General features: G+C 35.5%; 1 protein-coding gene across 4 annotated transcripts in view; it reads right to left on the bottom strand.

The window, feature by feature from the left end:
* The window catches only part of tzn (hydroxyacylglutathione hydrolase tenzing norgay), a 42712-nt gene extending 21164 nt beyond the window's left edge, over positions 1-21548 (bottom strand). Inside the window, exons 1-3 of one of the 4 annotated variants that reach the window (XM_081731884.1) lie at positions 21409-21548; positions 3392-3495; positions 298-413 (exon numbers count right to left, since the gene is read on the bottom strand). In XM_081731884.1, coding sequence (XP_081588010.1) covers positions 298-413; positions 3392-3461 — 186 coding nt within the window. In that variant the 5' untranslated portion in view covers positions 3462-3495; positions 21409-21548. Of the gene's footprint in view, positions 1-297; positions 414-3391; positions 3496-21334 lie in introns of all 4 variants that reach the window. The other 3 variants (XM_081731885.1, XM_081731887.1, XM_081731886.1) reach the window with 3 other exon arrangements.
* Positions 21549-22272: the final 724 nt, after the last annotated feature.

Here is a 22272-nt window from a genome sequence, read left to right as displayed (position 1 = left end):
AGCAGTTGCAGTAGTACCGGTAGTAGTAGTAGTAGTATTAGTAGCAGTAGTAGTAGTAGTGACTTCCAGTTCCGGTGACAAAGAACTGGGGGGAGCGGGCTACACACAAGCCTTCTATTAGCCAGGATTGGTTATTGAAAATATCCCAGGAAAGCATTCATTCGATAACGATTCCCAGGACACATAAAAAAACATTAGTGATTCTTAGCATTAAAATTTTATTTTTCAATTTTGATAACATCTTTAGGACCCATGTTCTCATAGAGAACGCACTTCAAAATTTACTAATAAACTTACCAAGTACATATAATTATCCTGGAGTGCAGGTAAGATTCTAATTTTCATTCTGTTAAGTTCAATGGTACACGGTATGCTGTGAAATCCTCCTAGTCCTACAGTACGCCACGTCTGAACTGCAAAAGGAAAATTCGATTTACCAGAATCTACAGTGCTCTTCCCACACTCAACAGTAACACTTAAAATAAGAATCAAAATGATGAACATGTTATGAAAAAATAAATAAATAAATATAAAAGAAATAACTGTGAATTTAACTTTAAAAAAATATAATATCAGAAGTCATTTCTAAGGTGCCATATATTGTTACTAGTTCTTACATAACAATGTCTAAAGCTTTACTATGACACTTTTACTTAAGTTTTAACAGAAGTCATTTTCGAACAATACGAAATCGCAGGAAGATTTTACATCAATCCAAAGTCTGCTACAATATTTGCAGACAGGGGTTAAATTCTGAAGGGCTTGGAAGTCTCTACTTTCAATACAGTAAGAGCCTGACTTACTAAAAATAATACAAAATTTACAATTTCTCCTTTGCTTGTTTTTCATAAGTGAAAGGAGATAATGAAATGCAACTTATCACAATCATAGATAATGTTATTCTACAACAGAAAATATATACCTGAAGAATTTTCAGTGTTGCCATCCATAGAAATTACAGTGTTGCTAGAATAACATTCCACCAAAATCTAAGTTAAGGCAGCGACTAGAGGAACGAACTTAACTGCATTTGATTACGTATCATGTTGTTTTGGTATCCTGTGAACTACTTTTTAAATAATAGTTGTATTTAGTTTGTAATAAACAAAATAGTTTTAACAAACAGTTATTAAAATTAAATAATAATGTTATTTATAAAGTAGTTCACAGGATACCAAAACAACATGATACGTAAACAAATGCTGCTGAGTTCGTTCTTTTAGTTGCTGCCTTAACTTAAATTTGGGAGGAAATGTAATTCTGGCAACACTGTAATATCTATGGATGGCAACACTGAAAATTCTTCATATTTTCTGTTGTAGAACATTATTTATGATTGTGGTAAGTTGCATTTCATTATCTCCTTTCACTTAAAAAAAAAAAAAAAGCAAAAGAAAGATTGTAAATTTTGTATTATTTTTAGTATGTCAGGCTCTTAAGACTATTTTTTCTTTGGGGCCTATCACGCCGTTAGTATTTAACTATCAATCAAGATTCTGAGACTAGTATGATCTACAATATAGTGATTCAAAATGTGAATTCAGGTAATATTTTCGTTAAATAATACGATGTCATCTTGTAAATTTACAATCCTAGCAAAATCATTTTTATTAACTTAAAATACTTTCACAAGCACACAACAGTACTATCAACGTAGCATATTTCCTCTCTGACAAACTGCTAGCTTGAATCCAAATGCACATGACACATCTGAAAGCTTAAGCATAATTTTATATTTCATTACAACCACAATACATAAAAAATAAAAAAAAACAAACAACACAGCTTTTTTTATCTTTACACTGATTTTTTTTATTGTCACATGCATGGCTATTTACAAGTCAATCAAGCACCAACATATATGTATATACACGTTAAAACAGAAACAAATCCATGAGTTTTCTATACTTGTGCTGAAGAAGAGATGAGAAGTGCCTCCAAACTGTTTGAAAATTTAGTGCTTTTGAAATGTTTTACCTGTGAGAATTTTTATTTGCTATTAACAAGACATGCAACCCATTATATTAATTAGTAATCTTATATATGTATGTTTGATGTCATTATTTTCAGAATTTATTCAAATTAAATGTGATAATGCTAAACGTTTCAGACAGTTATAGCTTTTAAATAAATAAATAAATAAATAAATAAACTAACAAATAACACGGAAGTTCCAGTTTCTGCTCAATACTTATTTATTTTTGACCGAGTAAGTCCTCTTCAGAGCACTCTCAAGCTACGAGATACGAATTTTCGTTTCGAATGTAACCATACTTAAAAAAAAATCTGGAATATATCTGACACATATTTCAGCGTATTTTCTATTTCAGTCAAAATTAAGTATTACATATTGATATTTCAGAACTATTTCAGCTGAAAAGTCAGGACAAGAAGCAACAATTGGGACAGTTGCCAACAGTAAAACTGCACAATTACATATGACATCTGCCTCTCGAAGATTGTTAATTTTATAATATACCGGGTTATCGTGCCGATGCATTAACCTAGTCAGCTCCCTGAAGAGTCGTACGTTCTGTTACTCTTCACATTCTGTTATTCAGATCTCATGGAATTGACAATGAGTTGTAGAAGCACATTAGTTGCGATACAGCCAATACGACCTGAGTGGCTGAGTACCGACTTCAAGAGCGACAGGATGATTGATTAATCCGGAAGCAAACTAGTCGTGTAGTGATTAACGCATTGACATTGTAGGCGAGAGACTTCGAGCTTGATTCTTGGTCTAGTTGTGCATTTTCTCTCTTTTTGTATATCACTAGAGCTTTTCTATTTCAAATGTGTCCTTGCTGGCGCTGCCGTCAATGTGTGTTTTCCCGTACCTTCCTCGAAAGAGGAGGGTCAACTTGCCGTGGCCGAGATCCTTCAATAGTTGGATGCCGACAGGGTTGTTTCCCCAAAAGCAAAAGGAAGGTTTCCTCTGTGAGAGGGCGCCAGGGTGGGGCTGAAGCATGTTTCACATATTTTCCGAAGGTATACTTGAAATAGAGAAAGAATTTTTTTCTGAATTCGCACCTATACAAGAATTGGTGTAGTATAAAATTAATCATTTCCCTGCTTGTCATACAATAATATTCGAAACTTTAGTCATCATCGAGAATAACAGCCAATAATACATGCACTTGCTACTTTCACATGGATCAGATATCACCTTGTCTTTCTCAAAGTTTGCACAAAATGTTAGTAACAAGGTAAAGTCATGTATCTTCTAGAGTTAAATAAATTCATGTACCAAACCCACAAAACATGCATGAATAGCTATTACCGAAATAAACTCTGTACATGCCAAAATATGCTATATTAGTAACAACTGAAGAAAAAAAGATGCACTGCTGAACCAAGTACGATCGAAACCAGGCTGGAGCTTCCTTACCTTTGAAATAAGCAGCTGATAATCCTTCTGTAACTGAATTAGGTAATGCACGAACAATGGAATTGAACATTACCGGGCTCAAATCTTGCTGCAGCTACATAAAGCTGAAATAAATGTACACTACACACTATTACAAAATAGCGGAAACTTTCAACATAATCAATTGCCAAGCATCAGTGCTACAAAACACATTTAAAAGGAGAAGCACCAGTATAAGACTAGACTCCAGTCCCCACATGACACAAGCATACATTTCAACACTATTTATCACCCAATAACAGCAAACAAATATACATTTAAAATAAATAACGTATTGGTTTGAAATTGTTAAAAAAAGGCATTTAGAAAAACATCTGTTTTGACATTTATTTTTATCTTTCTTTCCAGTGTGTCTCAAATTAATAAATAGACTTTAAAGTAGGACATTTCACTAATTAAAGCAGATAGGTACACAGCTTTTGTTGTGCTGTGTAACTTAAGAACGTATGTGTTATTTTGAAGGTTGGTTTTATCTTCAACAGGAAGAAATGTCATTCAATTTTTTTCTGGTTCCCACATTTCCTGAGAGATGGATAGGAAGAAGAGGAAGTAATGCTGTGATCTCCATATTTAATCCCGCTAGACTCCTTTCCTTTAGGATCTCTAAAGAACACGGTGTATGACGAAAAATACAAACACAGGAAGAACAAATTGAGCAGAGCTGTGACTCTATATCATTAATGAAGACGATTCCGGAAACTGCTTTTCTCATAAAAATGTTTCGAACTCGGCATCGAAACCAGTTTTGCGAGAAATCGAATCTCGAATCGAAATTTATTTTCTGAAGAGAAAGGGTTCTGGTTTTGAAACCGTAACCGACATTGAAGTGGAAGCGAAATTATAGAGCAAGCACATGTAGATTTTGTAACAAAACCGATGCAGGTGGCTTTCTCGAGTTATCATTTCATAGTTGTGCTTTGTAACGATCTTCAGCTACCGATGTTTATGAATGATAACTTCAAAATGTATTTTACGAGCGGGTATTGTATAGTTTTAATTATCACTAGGAAGTTAAGATATGATGATGAAATTTTGTTAGTGTTTAGCTCCTAATGATTGTAATTTTTCTTACAGGTTGTGCCAAAAGTGACCAAAGTGCAAGATGGATAAGATTGAGGAAAACACTTTCCACCTTGTGAGTGACGTCATCTGTGTTGTCAAAATGGCGATCACGCAACGGATTCTTCATTTGGGGAAACAAGAAAAAGTCATTGTGTGCGAGGTCGGGAGAATAAGGAGGATGCTACAATATCTGAAAGCCACACGCCCTTGCTTTGTTGACAACAACTTAAGATGAATAACCTGGTGCTTCTGAAAAGGTGTCAGCAAACGAGGAACCCAGTGCATAGATACGTTAGACATGTGAAGTTCGTCATGGATAATTTTAAACATACTACCAGTATGATGTTCAGCATGAGACTGATGTCCAGTTAAACGATTATGAATGAGGGACAGTTTGGAATTTTCGTTTTCACTTTACAATCGTGTCATAAGGTGGACAATCATCGCCACATACAGCTTCACCTCGTCATGAATTTGTCTGGATGCAGGAATTTTATCACACTGAAGCCTCAATCTTATCCATCTTGCACTGCGGTCACTTTTGGCACACCCTATATATATATATAAAACAATCATTAGGAGCTAATTCCCTCTCATGTCTAAAATGATTGCCGCATATCTATAACTGTCTTCTTGTAAGAATATAATTTGATAATGATGATGTAGGGCACTTTTAATACTGATACTATGTGTGTAATCAGGAAATGTATATTTGTGGTAAATTTCATAGGGAAAGAATTATAAATACGAAAATTAGAATGAGTAAAACAAAATCTTGCTAAATGGAGAAGAAAGTTTTATTTTCGTTTTATTGTTCTTATTTACTGCTCTTTTGACATGAAATTTGCCACATACATGTCTTTGCCGATTATACACATACTAACATTATAAGAAATACCGAGCGAATTTGTTATCAAATTATATTCCTAGAACAACATATTTATAGACATGCGACAATAATTTTGGACATGAGTGTACATAAGAACCAAACATAACACTAACAAAATTTCATCATCATATCTTAACTTCTTGGTGACAATTAAAACTTTACGAACCCCCCTCGTAGTTCTCTTCCCGAAATATACCAAATTAAAACGTTTATTAGGTTTCAAGGCCATTTAAAAAAAAAAAAAACCTTGGCAAATTGTAGTAACCCTTCATGGTTGATTCTTGTTACACATTGTTTTTCATTACTCTTACTGATGTCTGACCATACTGTTTTGTTTCTTTTACTATATTTTAATTTTGTTCTTTTAATATTGTATCAGTCTAACACTACTCCGTCCATCAAAAAGTACACTGTTACACCTAAATACTAGCAAGCAGAAAGCTTTCAAATATCTACTTTCTTTTCTTTTCAAGGCTAAGCTTCCGCAGATAGCAGAAAAACAAAAGATGGAAATTTCAGGGTTTTCACGTTACATTCCTATATAACTACGGTGGTTATATTAATATTTTACCGCGCTAACCAATGTTTCATTTTCTTTCTTTATTCTTAACTGTTATTCTCAAGTATTTATTATTACTAGCTGAACTTGTACTCTCTACACAGCACATCATTCACATATGAGCATGAATCTCCATGTCATTCCTCACAACATCTGTACATGTCCCTTTACAGACACAAGTGAAGGACGTTTTGATAAAAATCGGCAAGGGGTATCATAAAGAGGAGATTTTTTTTCGATTATTTTTTCAATATCTTGCACAATTTGCAAGATTTGAGCCTACTTCCGGTTGGAGTTTCTAATTCATGTATGATTAGTGTTTTCTTTCTTTTTGCATGCAGTATATAATAAGCAAATACATCACACACAATTAATTATAATGTCAGTGATATATGGTATTCATTGGGCAACACACTCCAAGAAATAACGACCCATCTTAGCCTGGAGAAATGGTTATCCTTTGTTTTTCATTATCCACGAAACAAACGCCTGAAAGATATGGAACCCCTATACACAAATATGTGCTGTTGGAAAGTATTACTCGCAGGATGTGATGCTTTACTTTTTTAAAATTTCAACATTTCCAGCGTATTCCTAAAAATGATATAAAGAATTAACGGCATTTTTTAAATATTCAATTAGAACTGGACAATCTACTCAAAATTTGGAATCGACTAGTGAAAACGGCACGTTCCTGGCACTTGAGGTTTTTGAGATTTCATTGCCAAAAGATTGGAGACAAACATAAATTTTTCTTTGGAGACAAATATATAAACCTAGCATTTCAATATATAGATGCATCCATATTGTATTGTTGTGCGAAAGTAGTAACGTTTAACTGTTAATGTTAGCTAGCTCTATGCTCTTTACAAATGACACAACACCCAATGTAACAAATTATGTAACAAATTATGAAGAAAGAAGGTTTTGAGAACGGAGTTCCAATACTGACCTCACAACACTCAGGTAACTTACGTTTCACAATTAAATCTCTTACGTACGACAAATTTAGGAACTTCCACTTCAACTCAGGTAAAAAGCATGAAAATTGTACCATCATCATCGCCGGGTTCAAACTTTTTTTAATGGAAACTACTACGTGTTTTAAAGGGACCAACACTTTTTTGTTCTGTCGTAAAAAATTTCCCGCCAAATAACTAGTCATTAAAGATAGCTACTACAATTTATGAATTGAAGTGAACAAGAAAAATAGTGAACTTCGGAGCTCCACCATTTAGCCGTGGAGACTAAAGCCTGTCACAAACATTTTTGGCATTTCAGCTAAACGAATAAAACACAAGCTCTGGCGCGACGTTGCCAAGTGGTAAAGGGGTGTGGCTATGGCTAAGCATACAAACTACAGCGCGATCAGGTGGCAAGGGATGGACGTGGATGTGTACAAAACAAACGTGGCAATACCGCTGGCCTCTCATTTGCTAGCAACATTTAAAGGGAACTTGGAGCGCCGCCTTCAAATGCCAAGATGTTTGTCACGCCGTTTAGTAGATTTATAATTCTTGTAGTATGTACATCTGGATGTGATTAAACTATATTTTATTGGATCAAATGATCCAATGTATTTCAATGAAAAAATTTCTTGTACGCTTTATATCTGGAGAACTACATATAGTATAGCCAAATCCAAACTATCACTTACCTCAGTATGATGTGCTTATTCCATAGAAAATACCAAAACTCAATTTAGGGACCGTTCAAAAGCTTTGTGACCCCTGATCGAAGATCCAATATATTTCATTCAATCCAAAATTTTCTTGTACACCTTGTATCTGGAGAACTACTTATAGTGTAGTCAAACCCAAACTATCACTTAACTCAGTATGATGTGCTTATTCCGTAGAAAATACGAAAACTCGATTTAGGGACCGTTCAAAAATTTTGTGTCCCCTGATCCAAAAACTAATTCTTGGCAAGATCGAATCTTATGATGCATTTTTTGGATCACTCTCGAAATTCTTGTTATAATTTGGTTTACACGTACGTATCTCTCTCAAAATTAATTAACAAATAAACGTAATTTAATTCCAAAAAATTGAAGTGCCTGATTTTTATTCCGAGCACGTTTGGTTCGAATCTTAAAATTCTGTTTTCACATTCTGAAAGACCTAATTACCTCCTTTCTGAACTAAGTCTTCAATCTCCTCTGTAGGCAACAATTTCCTTGGAAAAGAAAGAAAAAAAAAAGAAAGAAAAAACCGAATGATTGTCAAATTCTCAGAATCGTTACTTTCGGGCGCCATTTTCTCGAAAAAATATAATTAGTTTATATCCAACTTTGGCTTCATGTGCTTCCACTCTACCAATTGCTGCATATAGCCACTTCCTAGTTAGTTAATAAAGCAGTGAAACATCGTCTTCTATTGGTAGTTTGTCTATTATGGCCTTATTACGCACCTTGATATAATCCAACATCAACGTTTGTTTTTCTCCCTAAGTAGTCACTCTACGGTAATATCGTTCATGAGCTTTTACCTTTTCTGTTGACCTAACGGTTAAATTTTGTCTAATTCTGTTAGTTTTTGCGAAAATTTTGTATCTTTCCTCCCATCAGCAAGAACTTAACCTCCCCTTTTCAACGGAGAATTATATCACCTCAAAATAGCGTTTAGTATATCAATATCTTCTAAGCTTGCCTCATTTTATAATAATAATAATAATAATAAAAAGTGTCAGTATACACAAATGAATGTTATCTGTAAATGACGGCCATTTAGCTCTTACAAATTTTCGTGGTTTTAACATTAAGGTGACGTTTCTTTCGTTGGCGAAAATCTGGGTAAGATATTAAAATTCAACATTTTCATACATTAAAAACTCAAAACTAAATTGCAAGCTTACTAGAACTCGGATAACTCTTCGACAAATTTGTGAATTAATAATAATAATAATAATAATAATAATAATAATAATAATAATAATAATAATAATAATAATAATAATAATAATAATAATAATAATAAACCCTCTGAAGTCCACAACATCTAATTGAATAAACAATTTAACTCACCTCAGTATATATTTGAAATTGAAATTGTGTCAAATAATTCTAACACCCGCAGGTATCTTAATCGATTCCTCTGAAATATCCAAATGTTAAAACGATGTACCAATGCTATGTTTCAAAGACCATTTGTCATCACCATCATTTTTTTTTTTAAAAGGAAGGAATTATGTTGCTTGTAGAACTACATATTTTTGTGTATCCCCAATTGTAGAGAATAACGTTCCTGTTTCCTTGACTCATTGTATTACATTTCTTGTTGAAACCACTCCTATGCTTATTAATCACTCCGGAAATATCGATTAATACTAATGTCACATTAACACAATTAATAATAATAAATTTATTCTGTGTTATTCTTATACATCTGCAAATTTCAATTGCTAGTTTTCTCACGTTTGAACACAATTATGATCTGTCCCATTAAACTTTAACCGAGGATCAATACTAGGGATGGGCAAAACCGGTTTCTAGAAAAACCAAAACCCGAAAAACCGACATTTCAAAACCGGTTCGGTTATTCACCGAAATCGGTTCGGTGAAAACTTTTGTAAAAAACATAAAACTATTTCTGTCGAAACGGATTCGGTTTCCGAAGAACAATGAAACCCTATTCTGGTCAGAAATAGAACATTTTTTTTTAAAAAAAAACAACGTTTTGAAAACCGAAACCGAATCCGGTGAAAAATGGAACCGGTTTTGGAGAAAACTGGTAATCGGTTTCGGTGAAAACCGAATCTGTTTTTTTTGGAAATTTTCAAAAACCGGTTTCGGTTTTTCTAAGAACCGAAAGCCGGTTTTTGTGCCCACCACTAATCAATACCAGCGCAATCAAAACAGTTTTCCAACCTGCATCATCATGTTATCATCTATCGAAAAGAACAAACCGCATACGCTACATTAAATCACAAGATAACACGGCTTTTGTGTGTAACCTACAATACTATGTATGAGCCGACAAGAGGTATATCTGTGGTCTAAATCTAACCTTAATGGAGTCACTTCAATGCGAAACGAAACTTTTTTTTTAAAAAACTGTACATTTACCACCGTAAAAATGCTGGTGTTTTCCAGTTCACAACGAATTGTGATGTATCATTTCTAATGAATTAACTTAATTTCAATTTCAAACGCACACTGAGGCAGTTTTATTCAATATGTATCCCATAGCGTCTGCAAGTAAATAACCACTATATCAAACCAAAGCGAGAAAATCCTGCGCTACAACTATGATAAAGTTTGCAAGTAAAGAAAGACTCATATGGTAGAATCACAAGAAATGTTTGACAGTGAAACCAGGGTTGGCAGAAATCATGTTAATTTTCTTTTTAAACCGATTTTATGGCTTAAATAATTTGCTCTGTGTATTCATATTACACATAGAAATAAGTTTGTTCCGCCTTGGTGTTATTATGCAGCAATGGGGTTATGCTGGAAGGGGTCAATAAACTTAAAGCGGAATTCAAACTCTTCTCGACTTACCATCCGAAAGAAATTGTCCTCTATTTGGACTTGGAACAGCAGAATGCAAGTTCTACCCACTTCACTTCAACACCAATAGTATATTCGCTTATTCGGAGATCGGGACTGTTCCGTTTCACAATAAACTTGAGTGGTCCGGAAGGTAAATTTCTTAAATCGGGAAACTCCTACCTTAGCCATCGGGAAAATCCCGTTATTTAAATGCAAAGCAATTACGTGTCTCGTTATTGCTTTGCATGAAAATTTTATGGTCAACGTATCATATAATCAGTACGCTAAAACTGAGGTATTAAATTACAAATTTAGTATGTAGATATCATTCAATAAAATTAAAACAAAGTCCAATCTAAGCTAATGTTGGAAGCTACGTAGCAGTCGATAAATTTTGCCAATTTCTATCAATATATTTAAGCAACCTTGGCTTCTTTATAAAACAAGGGGCATTCAGGCAAGCAGAAATGTAAAATTTGGTTTCGTTTCGTATTTTTAGGTTTAATATCCTTATGTAATACCGAGGTTATTAAGGAAAAGACTTGCTTAAAGTGACATCCCAACAGCTACTTGGTTTACACTTGAAAGAAGGGTTGTGGTTCGACCGAGAATTGAGCATGGGACGCCTTGATTAAAAGCTGAAAAGGAGATAAAACTAATGCAGATTGTTTCATATTTGGAAACGTCACCATGAAATGCCCACGATTTAAAACATTTTTCGTTTAAACAATAATAATAAAAAGAGCTGGTTTAAACCAAACCCAGCCAACCCTGAGTGAAACATTCCGTTAATTTAAACCCAAAGATATTCATGCGAGCACCATGCAACATTCCGACCACTCAATTGATCGTCAGTGCAACTGTAAGAAGTTAAAGAAGGGAAGCTAGTTTATATACGGTTTTTTTTTTTTTTTTTTTTTTTTTTTTTTTTTTTTTTTTTTTTTTAATGATGACACAAGTTCAATTTTGCGGATTATTCACCTATCAGTGTTCTTTTTAATTTTTCTTCCCTATATTTTGAATGAGTCGTTCAGTCATTCTTCTTCGGGGGCACATAAAAACTTAAGTTCTTCTTACAACAACTTCTAGCTGCCTACTTTTCCTAATTGTATAGTTATTTGTTATTTTGTTATTTATAATACTGTTAGTAAATCCCCTAAAGTTAGTGCTCTGACAATATTACTAATACCTTCTTATTTCCAACGAACTTAAAAAGTCATAGAGAGATTTTCCTTTGCGTGGTTTGCTCCACAACATCCCAGCATAACCGTTACACACACTTTTTTTTTTTTTTTTTTGTTGTTGTAAGAAGGACTTACGTTTTTGTGTCTCCGAAGAAAGAAAAAAAAAAAAAAAAAAAAAAGACCGAGTAGCTCATTCGAAAGGTAGTGGAAAATGAAAATTAGACGAATTCGATTTAGTTATGACGCGTTTCTAAATGTGAAAAAAAAAAATGAAATCAACGTCGCAGAGCATGTTGTGTGGGGTAAGTAAGAAGGGTGGTTAATACGAATGATTATGATGAATTGCTAGAATGAGAATAAGAAGAAACGGGATAGTCCCGAGAAAACGCATGAACATGATGCGGTCACCACAAACACACTTGGCTTGGAATCAAAACCCGGGATTCCTTGCGTAGAAGTTAAGTGATCTACCAATGAGCTACTGTGGACCCAAAATGAGGGTCATTTTCGATGGTAAATTGAAAGATAAGAGGGAATGATGAATAACTTGTGTACACTTAATACTAGCTATTGCTTTATTTCCGCAAATATCTATCACCGCCACCATGCCAACTCCTGTGCTCTCGCAACGGCTACCAAACGCCTTCTTCTAACCACACATGTCCTTACAAAATAATAAGCGTCTGGGTGGATTTTCTCCCACAACCAAATATCCGAGTTTTCTATCAATCAGCGAAAAATCGCATCTACAAATAAATAGTTTCAACTGGGTTTTTGCAAATAATTGTACCTGTCAGAGCGACCGGAAAGCGATCGTCTGCTACAACAGCACAGGAAAGAGATAACTAAAATTTGCCCAGCAATAATATCAACGAACGTGTATATGGAAAAATTGACGGTGAAAAAGATGTTTAAAATACATATTTAAAGTTGTGCAAATCAGTAAAGAAAAAGTCACTTAAAGGACAAAAAGGACAGTGTGTGTACCAAGGTTGCTACTTCTGGTAAGCTGAAAAGAGGACAGCAGTGATATCTTATCGAACACGTGCAAATCACCGGCTCGTCATACCTAAATTTGTAGATAAAAGAATTTATTAAGAATAACAGAAAGAAATGCATACATTCCTGATTGAAAATTACAATGAAACCAAAAGCAATACAAATAGAAAACTCGTAGCATCGCCTTGTTGGCGGTTAGTTCAACAGAAGTTATGAACCAATGAACCGGTCAAAGAACAGCACAGTTGGAGTGATTTCATTGCTGACAACACGAAAAATTTTAGCGAATCATATTGACATCTTGATAGTCATAGGTACACATTATAGGTTAAAACTTACAAATATCACTACGAATTTCTGTTGAATATTTAGTGTTCTGGATAATTTCGGTTCCGCAATATAAAGTGTCCATCTTAGGCGTAATTCAGAACGAAGAAAATGTTCTTGAAACTAATTCGGGACAGGTAGTATCCGTCTTTCCACAATACGATAGGTGTGTACCGCACCTTTACACTAAGAGACCGGCCTTCAAAATAGGCGCATAATTGCAAGGACTGGCAGTAATTTGCTCCGTTCAAAATTGACATGCAACGCTAAAACTTTAAAGAAGGTCAGGTAATTGGGTTACACGTACGCCATTAAGTGTGATGGACAAAAGTTCATTTCCCAGTTATACTGACTAGCGGAGAGAACTTCCCCTAGTGAGTGGGTCTACCGGCATCTTCACTGTAGGCACCGGAGCATTTAAAGCCAAATCCCACTGTATGATCACAACTTGGCAAAGTCCAACCCATTTGTGGGAAACCCTGGAAGCACTGCAACCACTCACGACGCCAGCTTTAACTTCTTGGTAGGGGAGGGGAATTGGAGTAACAGCTAGACTTTTTGCTTGGGAGAGAAGCTATTTTTTTTTTTTTTTGTTTACCGACAATAATAGTTTCGACCCTACACCACACTACATAAGCATGTCTTAGGGGGGGGGGGCAGGGTGTGGCGGACGATGTCTCCGGGGGGCACCCCTCTAGCGTCGTCACTGATTCCAGTCATGTCTACTTCAGATTAGGGCTAAGGTACCACCTACACTACCGAATTCAGTATACCTTCCCCTACACGAGCCACTTCACAATAATCTGAGGTAGACAGGGCTAGAATTGTAGCCTCTTGGCTTCCAGTTCACGTTTGGCTAAATGTTTTACCAGATATCCTTTTATTTTAACTTAATGAAATTTGCTAACCTGATTCTCGTTCCATACTACTTTCCTGTACTGTTAACTGTAACACAACTAGGTAAGACTTTACTTTGATTGGAATCGGTACTTATAGGTTTAGTCACTTGCTGGAACTGTTTGTGCCTTTGATAAGATGTCCATCACGTAGTCATATGATAGTTTGCTGCTGTAATGTCAGCTGTTCGTATCTGCTTGTAACTGGTGTGTGTCAGTGCATTTGGTTTATGCGTTGGTTGCCACATTCGTAGAAGCGTGTACGTGTTTCATGGCGACTGTACAGTTAGAAAACGAGACTGAAAACCGTTTAATGAATTTGATGCTACAGTCTGATTTTTTTTTTTTTTTTAAGTAAGTTTATATTAGATTTGGATATTGACCGCTTTCCGGCATTGTGTGGTTAAATTAAATCAGAGTAAATTACTGATGGTTCTGGTCGAAGGTTGAAGCTATTTCCGAAGTATGGTTAAGAGTGGACGTTTAGTAGTTTTTCTTGTTTCTTATAACAGGAATTGTGTTCTCTTCAAGAAATCTATGTCTGTGCGGAAAGGAACATTTTTCAGTAATGTGAACTTGTGTATTGGGCAAGTGCTGTTGTTGTCTTACTTTATCCTGTGTAGGATCGATAATTAGCCTATGAATTCATGATTCATGACTATCATTAGTGTTCTAGTGTGGCGACAACATTAAGTACTAAAACCGTCTGCAATTGGCTGTTTTCCCTTTTGTCGAGAGGTCTGCTTAGAAACACTACTTAAAGAATCACGTGGTTTAATAGATGGGGCTAGTTTGCATGTAGAGATCGACTAATAGTTGGTTGGACGCCGCAAATTTAATGTGAGATGGATGAGACGTCAGCAAGCTTGGATTGTTGGTGGGATTTGTAGCGAGTCGAGAGGTGTAATTTGCATTCTGTGGAAAGTATGTGCATCTGGGATCTACTGTAATTACTGACTGCTGGAAAGGATACAGTTCTTTGGATAAAGAGAACTGACAACATTTAATTATAAGTCATTTCTTAAATTTGTCAAAATACTCCGACTGTTGAGAATTTGTAGTCACATCTGAATCGAAATCTGGTGTCAACTCATGCTTCAGAAAACCTCACGATACATTTGTCATGGTTTGTAGCGTCGTACATTTACTGATGGTTTGTCACTTGAGGAACGATATTTTCAAATTTACGCTCTCTTGGACCTTCATATCTTTTGCGGCGAGTGTATTTTCTTTCACCTTTTAACTGATATTATTTTTATTACTGATTTGTTTTGCATTTCTTTTTTTTCTTTTTTTTTTTAAATAACGAAATATGTTTTGATAAAGTTTATTTTATACACCTATTTTCCTTTTTCTAGAGTGGTTTGTGGGCGGTAGTCCCCCATGAAGTTTTGAAAATAAGCTTTCTACATTTATGTTCTATTTATTTATTTATTTATTTATTTATTTTTATACTTTTTAGTTGAGAATTGAAGATAGTAGTACTTGAAGATTATGGATAGTTTAGAATATATTGGATTAGGTTAGGTTAGTTCAGAAGCTGGTTTTCACTTCATCTAAAGTATGTTAGATTTATCTGGTTATTTAGGGATTTAGGATTTGGAATTCTGGGCTTTCGGCATCTAAGGCCATTTAGCCCTTCACGAATTGAGGGATGACGTCCCTCGGCGAGCACACAATCCGGGGAAAGGGAAGGAATAAAGGATTGGGAAAGGAAGGAAGCGGCCTGGGACCTGTAAGTTAGGTACCACCCCGGCATTTGCCTGGTGTGAATGAGGAAAACCCAGGAAAACCTCATTCAGGGTGGCTGACCTGAAAAAGCTGTTACACTTTTTCGACCGAGTGACCCCACCGGGAATCGAACCCGGGGCCGCTCGCACCGAAGGTAAGAGCGTTAGCCACTACGCTACGCGGGGCCACATCTGGTTATTTACTATTGCACATTTTGTGAAAATTGTGTTGCGGTCGTTTAAGAACTTACCATATCCATCTGAACCGGTTCTCGGGAGCACTTTAGGAAGCATTTGCCCAAGATGTCTCTATTTTTCGGAGTAGTCTGGGAGTGAGGTACTCTAACAGGTAACTGGTTCTTAGATTGCTCTGATAAATTGAATAATTCATGGGAAATGATTCCTGAACTGCTCTGGGAATTAGGTACGATGAATTAGTTTCATTGAATGTTCTAGTCAAAGTAAAAACTTGCCCCAAACTATGCTTATACACAGGTTTGCAATAACAACTTCATAATTTTTATTTCAAAGACAGTTTCCAGGAAATATGAGAAGTTTACAATTCGTGTAAAGTAAATCTAGACAAGTTTAGTAAAGGAATTAAGAGATGAATTATTAGCACAATTACGGGCGAAGCGTTACAGGAGACAAACAGCTAGAAATAGTCAAAATTTACAAGTGAAATTTAATACGTTTTTATTTCGTTCCTATAAAAAATATGTTCATCCTAAGTACGAAAACATAAAACCGGCCTCCACTTGCTCGCAATTTAATCTTAAAGGGACCTCGGAAGTTATCTTTGATCCCAGAAATTGAAGAATGCCAGTGCCAAAAAAACTTATCTAATTTAACAAAACTTGACCGAACTCACTGTAATTTGTTAGAAAATCATGAATTATGGATATACTCCGCAGATGTTAGCAGAGCCGTAGCTAGAGATTTCGGTGCCCCCCTTACTCTCACCACACCAAGCTTATCTTTTTTTTTTTTTTTTTCATATAAGAGTAGCAGCTTTTGTTGTTATATTATGTTGATTTTTTTTAAAAATCAAACTGCTTCGACAGACTATTGCAACAGCCAAAAGCGATCATTATGTATTTTTCTACAAATAAGAGCTGTTTTCAAGAGGCTTATTTTGGACTTTTTGTTAAACTCGGCAAATAGTCGGTGGTGTGATATTATTGTTTTAAATGTACATGCCCCAACAGAAGATAAGGATGACGATATAAAAGACACTTTTTAAGAAGTACCACGGATATTCGACCAAGTCCCCCGATACCATATGAAAATTCTTTTCGAGAATTTCAATGCGAAGGTAGAGCGACAGAATATTTTCAAACCTGTTATAGGGAAAGAAAGTCTGCATAAGTAATGACAACGGTGTTAGTTTCGTGAACTTTGGAACATCCAAAAACCTTATCGTGAAGAGTACAAAATTCCCACATCGCGACGTTTATAAATGCACATGGACCTTGCCAGATGGAAGAACACATAATCAAATTGATCACGTTTTAGTAGATACAAGAAGACAGTCTTTTTGTTCGCTCGGTCAGAGGACCCGACTGTGACACTGATCACTATAACAAGACAGAGAGATTATCGATGAATAAAGAGAACATTCCTCATCTGCAAACAGAGAGGTTTAGTTTAAAGAAATTAGAGGATAACCACGCGAGAGGATAATACCAGATTGAAGTGTAATAGATTCCCGTGTTTAGAAGGTTTTGAGAGCACTAATGTTGAGGATACTTAGGTTCAAACCAGGAACAGCATTAAAATTTCAGCAAGAGAAAAATTGGAGCACGTGGAAATACGTAGGTACAAATCATAGTTCGACCAGGAATGTACCAAATTAACGGAGAAGGGAAAATAGGCGAAACTGCGTTGGCTACATAATCCGAACAATATAACTACACTAAATTTCGTTGACATCAGACGGGAAACTTCAAAAATGTTTAGAAGAGAGAAACGCGATTTTTTGAAAGCTGAAATTAATGAACTTGAACATAATAGTAAAAGAAAAAATTTCGAGACCTGTTCAAGGGCATCAACAAATTTAAGAAAGGGTATTACCTCACGCGATCAGAGAGAGACGATATAACAATTCTTATGATACAGATAGCATCTTGAATAGATGGAAAGATACCTTTGACGATTTGCTTAACACGTAGCCAAAAACTAATGTTCATGGGGAAAGGGAAATGCACAGTAGAACCATAAATTTCAGAGCCTAGCCGAACAGAAGTAGAAATTGCTATAAAGAAATCAAAGAAACACAAATCTCCGGTTATAGCCAAAATTCCGGCTGAGTTAATTTTAGCTAGAAGAGGAAATTGTGAAACAAGATACACAAACTCATTGTTCTTATCTGGAACAAGGAGGAATTACCACAAGAGCGGAAAGAATGAATCATTGTTACAATTCACAAGAAAGTCGACGAAGAGGATTGTAATAATTATCGAAGCATTTCTCTTGTGTCAACATCCTTTCAAATCCTCTCAAATATTTAATTAGTAAGATTGATCTCATACGCGGATGGAATTAATGGAGATTATCAGTGTGGATTTACACGACAATAATCAACTATGGACCAGATTTTTACAATTCGACAAATACTCGAAAAGAATTGGAAATACAATACCCCGGTACATCAATTATTTATTGATTTTAGAAAGTCTTACGATTCCATTAGGAGATAAATATTACATAACATTCTTGAAGAATTTGGAACACCGAGAAAGTTAATTAGATTAATTAAGATATGTTTAAATGAATCCCAAAGTAAAGTTCGGGTAGCAAAATTTTTGTCCACGAGCTTTCTCATCGAGAATGGCCTGAAACAAGGAGATGCGTTGTCCACATCATTATTCAACTTTATTCTGGAGTACGCTAAAGGAAAATCAAAGATAGGAACCAAGGCCTAAAGCTGAATGGTATTCATCAGGTTATGGCGTATGCTGATGATGTAAATCTGATAGGAGAACAATAGAAATAAATGCAGAGATATTATTAAATCCTTGCAGGTTTAGAAGTAAATGCAGAAAAAATTAAACACATGGAAGTTCACTGGAATCGTAATACTGCAAATTATGGATGCGTCAAAGTATCAAATAATATTTTCGATAAAGTGGATACTTTCAAGTGTCTAAGATCAATATTAACAGACCAAAATCATATCCACGAAGAAATTAAATGTCGATTAAAAGCAGGGAATTCGTGTTATTATTCAGTTCAAAATCTTTGGTCGTCGCAAATTCTGTCGAGGAAGTTGAAGCTCAAAATATATAGAACGATAATCATGCCTGATGTTCTGTATTGTTGCGAAACATAGTCGCTTGCTTTAGGGGAAGAATGCAAACTGAAAGTATTTAAGAATAAAATCCTGAGACGAATATTCGGATCCAAGAGGAACGGCAATCGGGAATGGCGGAAACTTCATAACAAGGAACTGAATAATTTACACCCTTTACCAAACATGTTAGAGACATTAAATCTAAGGAGGCTCAGATGGGCAGATTAAGTAATGAGAATGAAAGTAGGAACGCTTTCAAAGTTTTGACTGGAAATCCAACCGGAAAACGTTCATTAGGAAGACCTAGACACAGATGGAAGGACAATATTAAGATGGATCTTGTAGAAATAGGAATACAAAGTAGAAACTGGACTGTTGGGCAACGAGTCATTGGAGAGGTTTTATGAACGCGGCATTGAACCTCCGGGTTCTCTAGACTATAGAGTTAGTTAGTTACTTCTTTTAAGGTAAAACATATTTTGAGAAATATGACCGACACTCGGAAGGTTTATGTTTTGTCTGTATGTAGATAGATAAAAACAGAGCGCAACTGAAACGTATGAACCAGTGTTGCCACACTTGGTACAATTGTACCAAATTCAGCCCTTTTTGTCATTCATCGGCCCGCTGGTACCACGCAGGCATTTTCAGCCCCTTTTGTGAAAAAGTTGGTACAATTCTACCCAATTCAGCACCATTTAACAAATATTTGTTAAATTTTCAAAGTGTCAGTAAAACTTTTCCTACATTTCATGTTACTCATACCGTGTGTTAGACTCTTAAAAAATGCTGTTTAACATTCATTTCTGTGACGTTACACCGCATAACGCTACGAACTTTGTGTAGAAAATTCGTAATTCGAACTATACCGAAAAAGAAATGCTGCTAGATGAGCGCATCCGCGCCGTGCATAAAGGAGACGAGAAACAAGCAGTGTGCTAGAAATTTTAGTCGTCCTATTTGGATGTTTTTAAAAATTAATTTAAAAAACTTTCTTGATTTAAACTCTTGAAAAAAAAAAGGGGGGGTTGTTATAGAACTTTACCTCTGTTACTTTCATGTTATAGAGCCATGTATTACACTCAGGGGTAAAAGTGGATCTGAAAATGTAGGGGGATGCATGACGTCACGCCGTCCCCCTTGCCTATCTTTGCCTATTGTAATTTTTTAGAAGTGGAGGGCGCCACAGATATTTTCTGAAAGTGGGGAGACGGCGTTCCCCGACACTTTTACCCTTGATGGTATAAAATAATGAATTCAGCTCTTTTTGTTTTAATTTGGTACTATTTTTCAGCCCACTCCAGAGCTAGGACTGTGGCAACAATGGTATGAACAGAAAACATATCCTGGCGATACAACTAGTTGGAGAAATGATTCCAAATAAATTCCTTTAAATTGAAAGCATTTCATATGTCAATGGAATAAAAAAAATCACTGGTAGTGATTAATCTTTGAAAAAGATGAAATTCGTTGGGTTAAGTCCTGACACTTTAGCCCCTACTCTACGATTTCGAATATGTTATTATTCCCCTTGTTTACCTTCATTTTTAATATTCCCGCGCAAACAGTAGGTTGCGTGTGTCTGTTCATTTCTCTCATTTTCATTCTCACCGTCGTGATTAATCCGATTGCATAGAAAAGCGTCATTAACTCAGCAAATTCTTCACCATTACAACGCTGAACACGTACTTCAGACTTCGAGTTTCCGAGTTTGAAAACGCTCCTGCGTACACTATAAGTCATTACTCGACCCCTTGTACATCGTTATTAACAAATCATATATAATTACTTTAAGTAATAAGTAAAAACTTGTAATTCCTATTGAAAATTTTGGGTTGGGAGCAGAGCGAGCAAGAAAATTTTTAACAAATATATTTCTTTGCAAACTAACAACAATATTGATTTATTAGGGCGCCAATTCTTTAACGGGGCGCTGCGTCGTTTACTCTTTTCCGACACTTTTTTTTCTTCTTGCTCGTTCGGCGCCCCCTTGCTCTCAGCGCCCGGGGCAACCTCCCCACTCCCCCTCCTAGCTACGGCTCTGGATGTAAGGCAGATGTTTTTAGGTTAGGGTAGGGTAGTTATGGCTCACATCTGCAAAACAAAATCCCAAAAGTATATTTTGTGCAATTAATGTTTGATGCCTTGTAACTTATTTTAATCTTACCAACCTAATCTAATATAACCAAACCTGCCTTTATTGAAAAGATAATGAAAATTTAACATTTTATGCATCGATATTTGGGCCCTTTCTGTAACACAATAACCAAATATAACGAGTCCGATTCTGATGGTTTTGTTAAACTACATCTGTGCGATTGCGATTTCGTATTGTTTTCGGATAGTCACACTTTTATCAGCAATCGGAAGTTGTAATCTACCGGTAAGCATGCAATCGGAAGTTGGAATGCACCGGTAAACATACAAACGCATAATACAGTACTTACTATGTAATCGTAATGGTCGTTACTTACCATTTAAACGTCTGAAAATTCGCTTTGTCAAAAACACTAACATTTTAATGCACTAAAATTTAACAAAAACTAACCTGTTTACTTTAGTGACTTGATATGGTAGAAACAATTAACGGTGACGGTAAATGCAACTGCTAAACGATGGTTGAAAAATCCCTCATTAATAATTTCACTTCTTAAAAAAAAAAATCCCTTACCATGGGCTTCATTCTGTACCAGTAGGACTGTATTCAATACAAATAGAAACAAAATTTTGCTAACCGCAACGAAACACAACACATGGAATAAACAATTGTAAATTTTACACCGATTATCTCGAATTAAAACACACAACGGTGCAGATATATAAAGCACAATCAAAAACAATAATTTCAAGGTTAAAATGATTTAGTAAATATATATTAAAAGGAGTAAATAACATACTAATCTCCAATGGCGGAGCATTTCTATACAATGCGGGAAATCAGTATTATGTATTTGCAAGTATCAGGCTACAAATGTCAAACTATTAGAAGTGTTATGCAACTGTTGAAAATGAGTGTGTGCACATGAAATACAACTGTATAACATATTTCATTTCCTTTGGTGGAATGCTTCTGTACAATGTAGCAAACGTGTACTTTACGTTTATAAGTATAGAGTTACTAGTGTAAAAGCATTACAAGTGCTCTAATCTGTACAAGTGCTGTGTTTTCATGCTGTATCATGGATGGGCAAGGTTCTAGATTACTGGTCCCCCTTCCCATTGAGTAGTAATAAAGACAGAAAACAACGTGCCCTGCGGGGCTCTAACCCGCCTTCACTCGCTAACGCTCGCTCGGCTATACTGTATAAGTTAAATGTATAAACTTTAATACAGAAAGAAACCTATTCAGCTACTAATCTATATGGGGGACCAGTAATCTAGAACCTTCCCTCATGGATGTCTAGCATCGTAT

Source organism: Thermobia domestica, chromosome 11 (genome assembly GCF_964235325.1).
Source record: "Thermobia domestica chromosome 11, izTheDome1.hap1.1, whole genome shotgun sequence".
Lineage (NCBI taxonomy): Eukaryota > Metazoa > Arthropoda > Insecta > Zygentoma > Lepismatidae > Thermobia > Thermobia domestica.
This window is presented reverse-complemented; position numbering and strand designations above follow the sequence as displayed.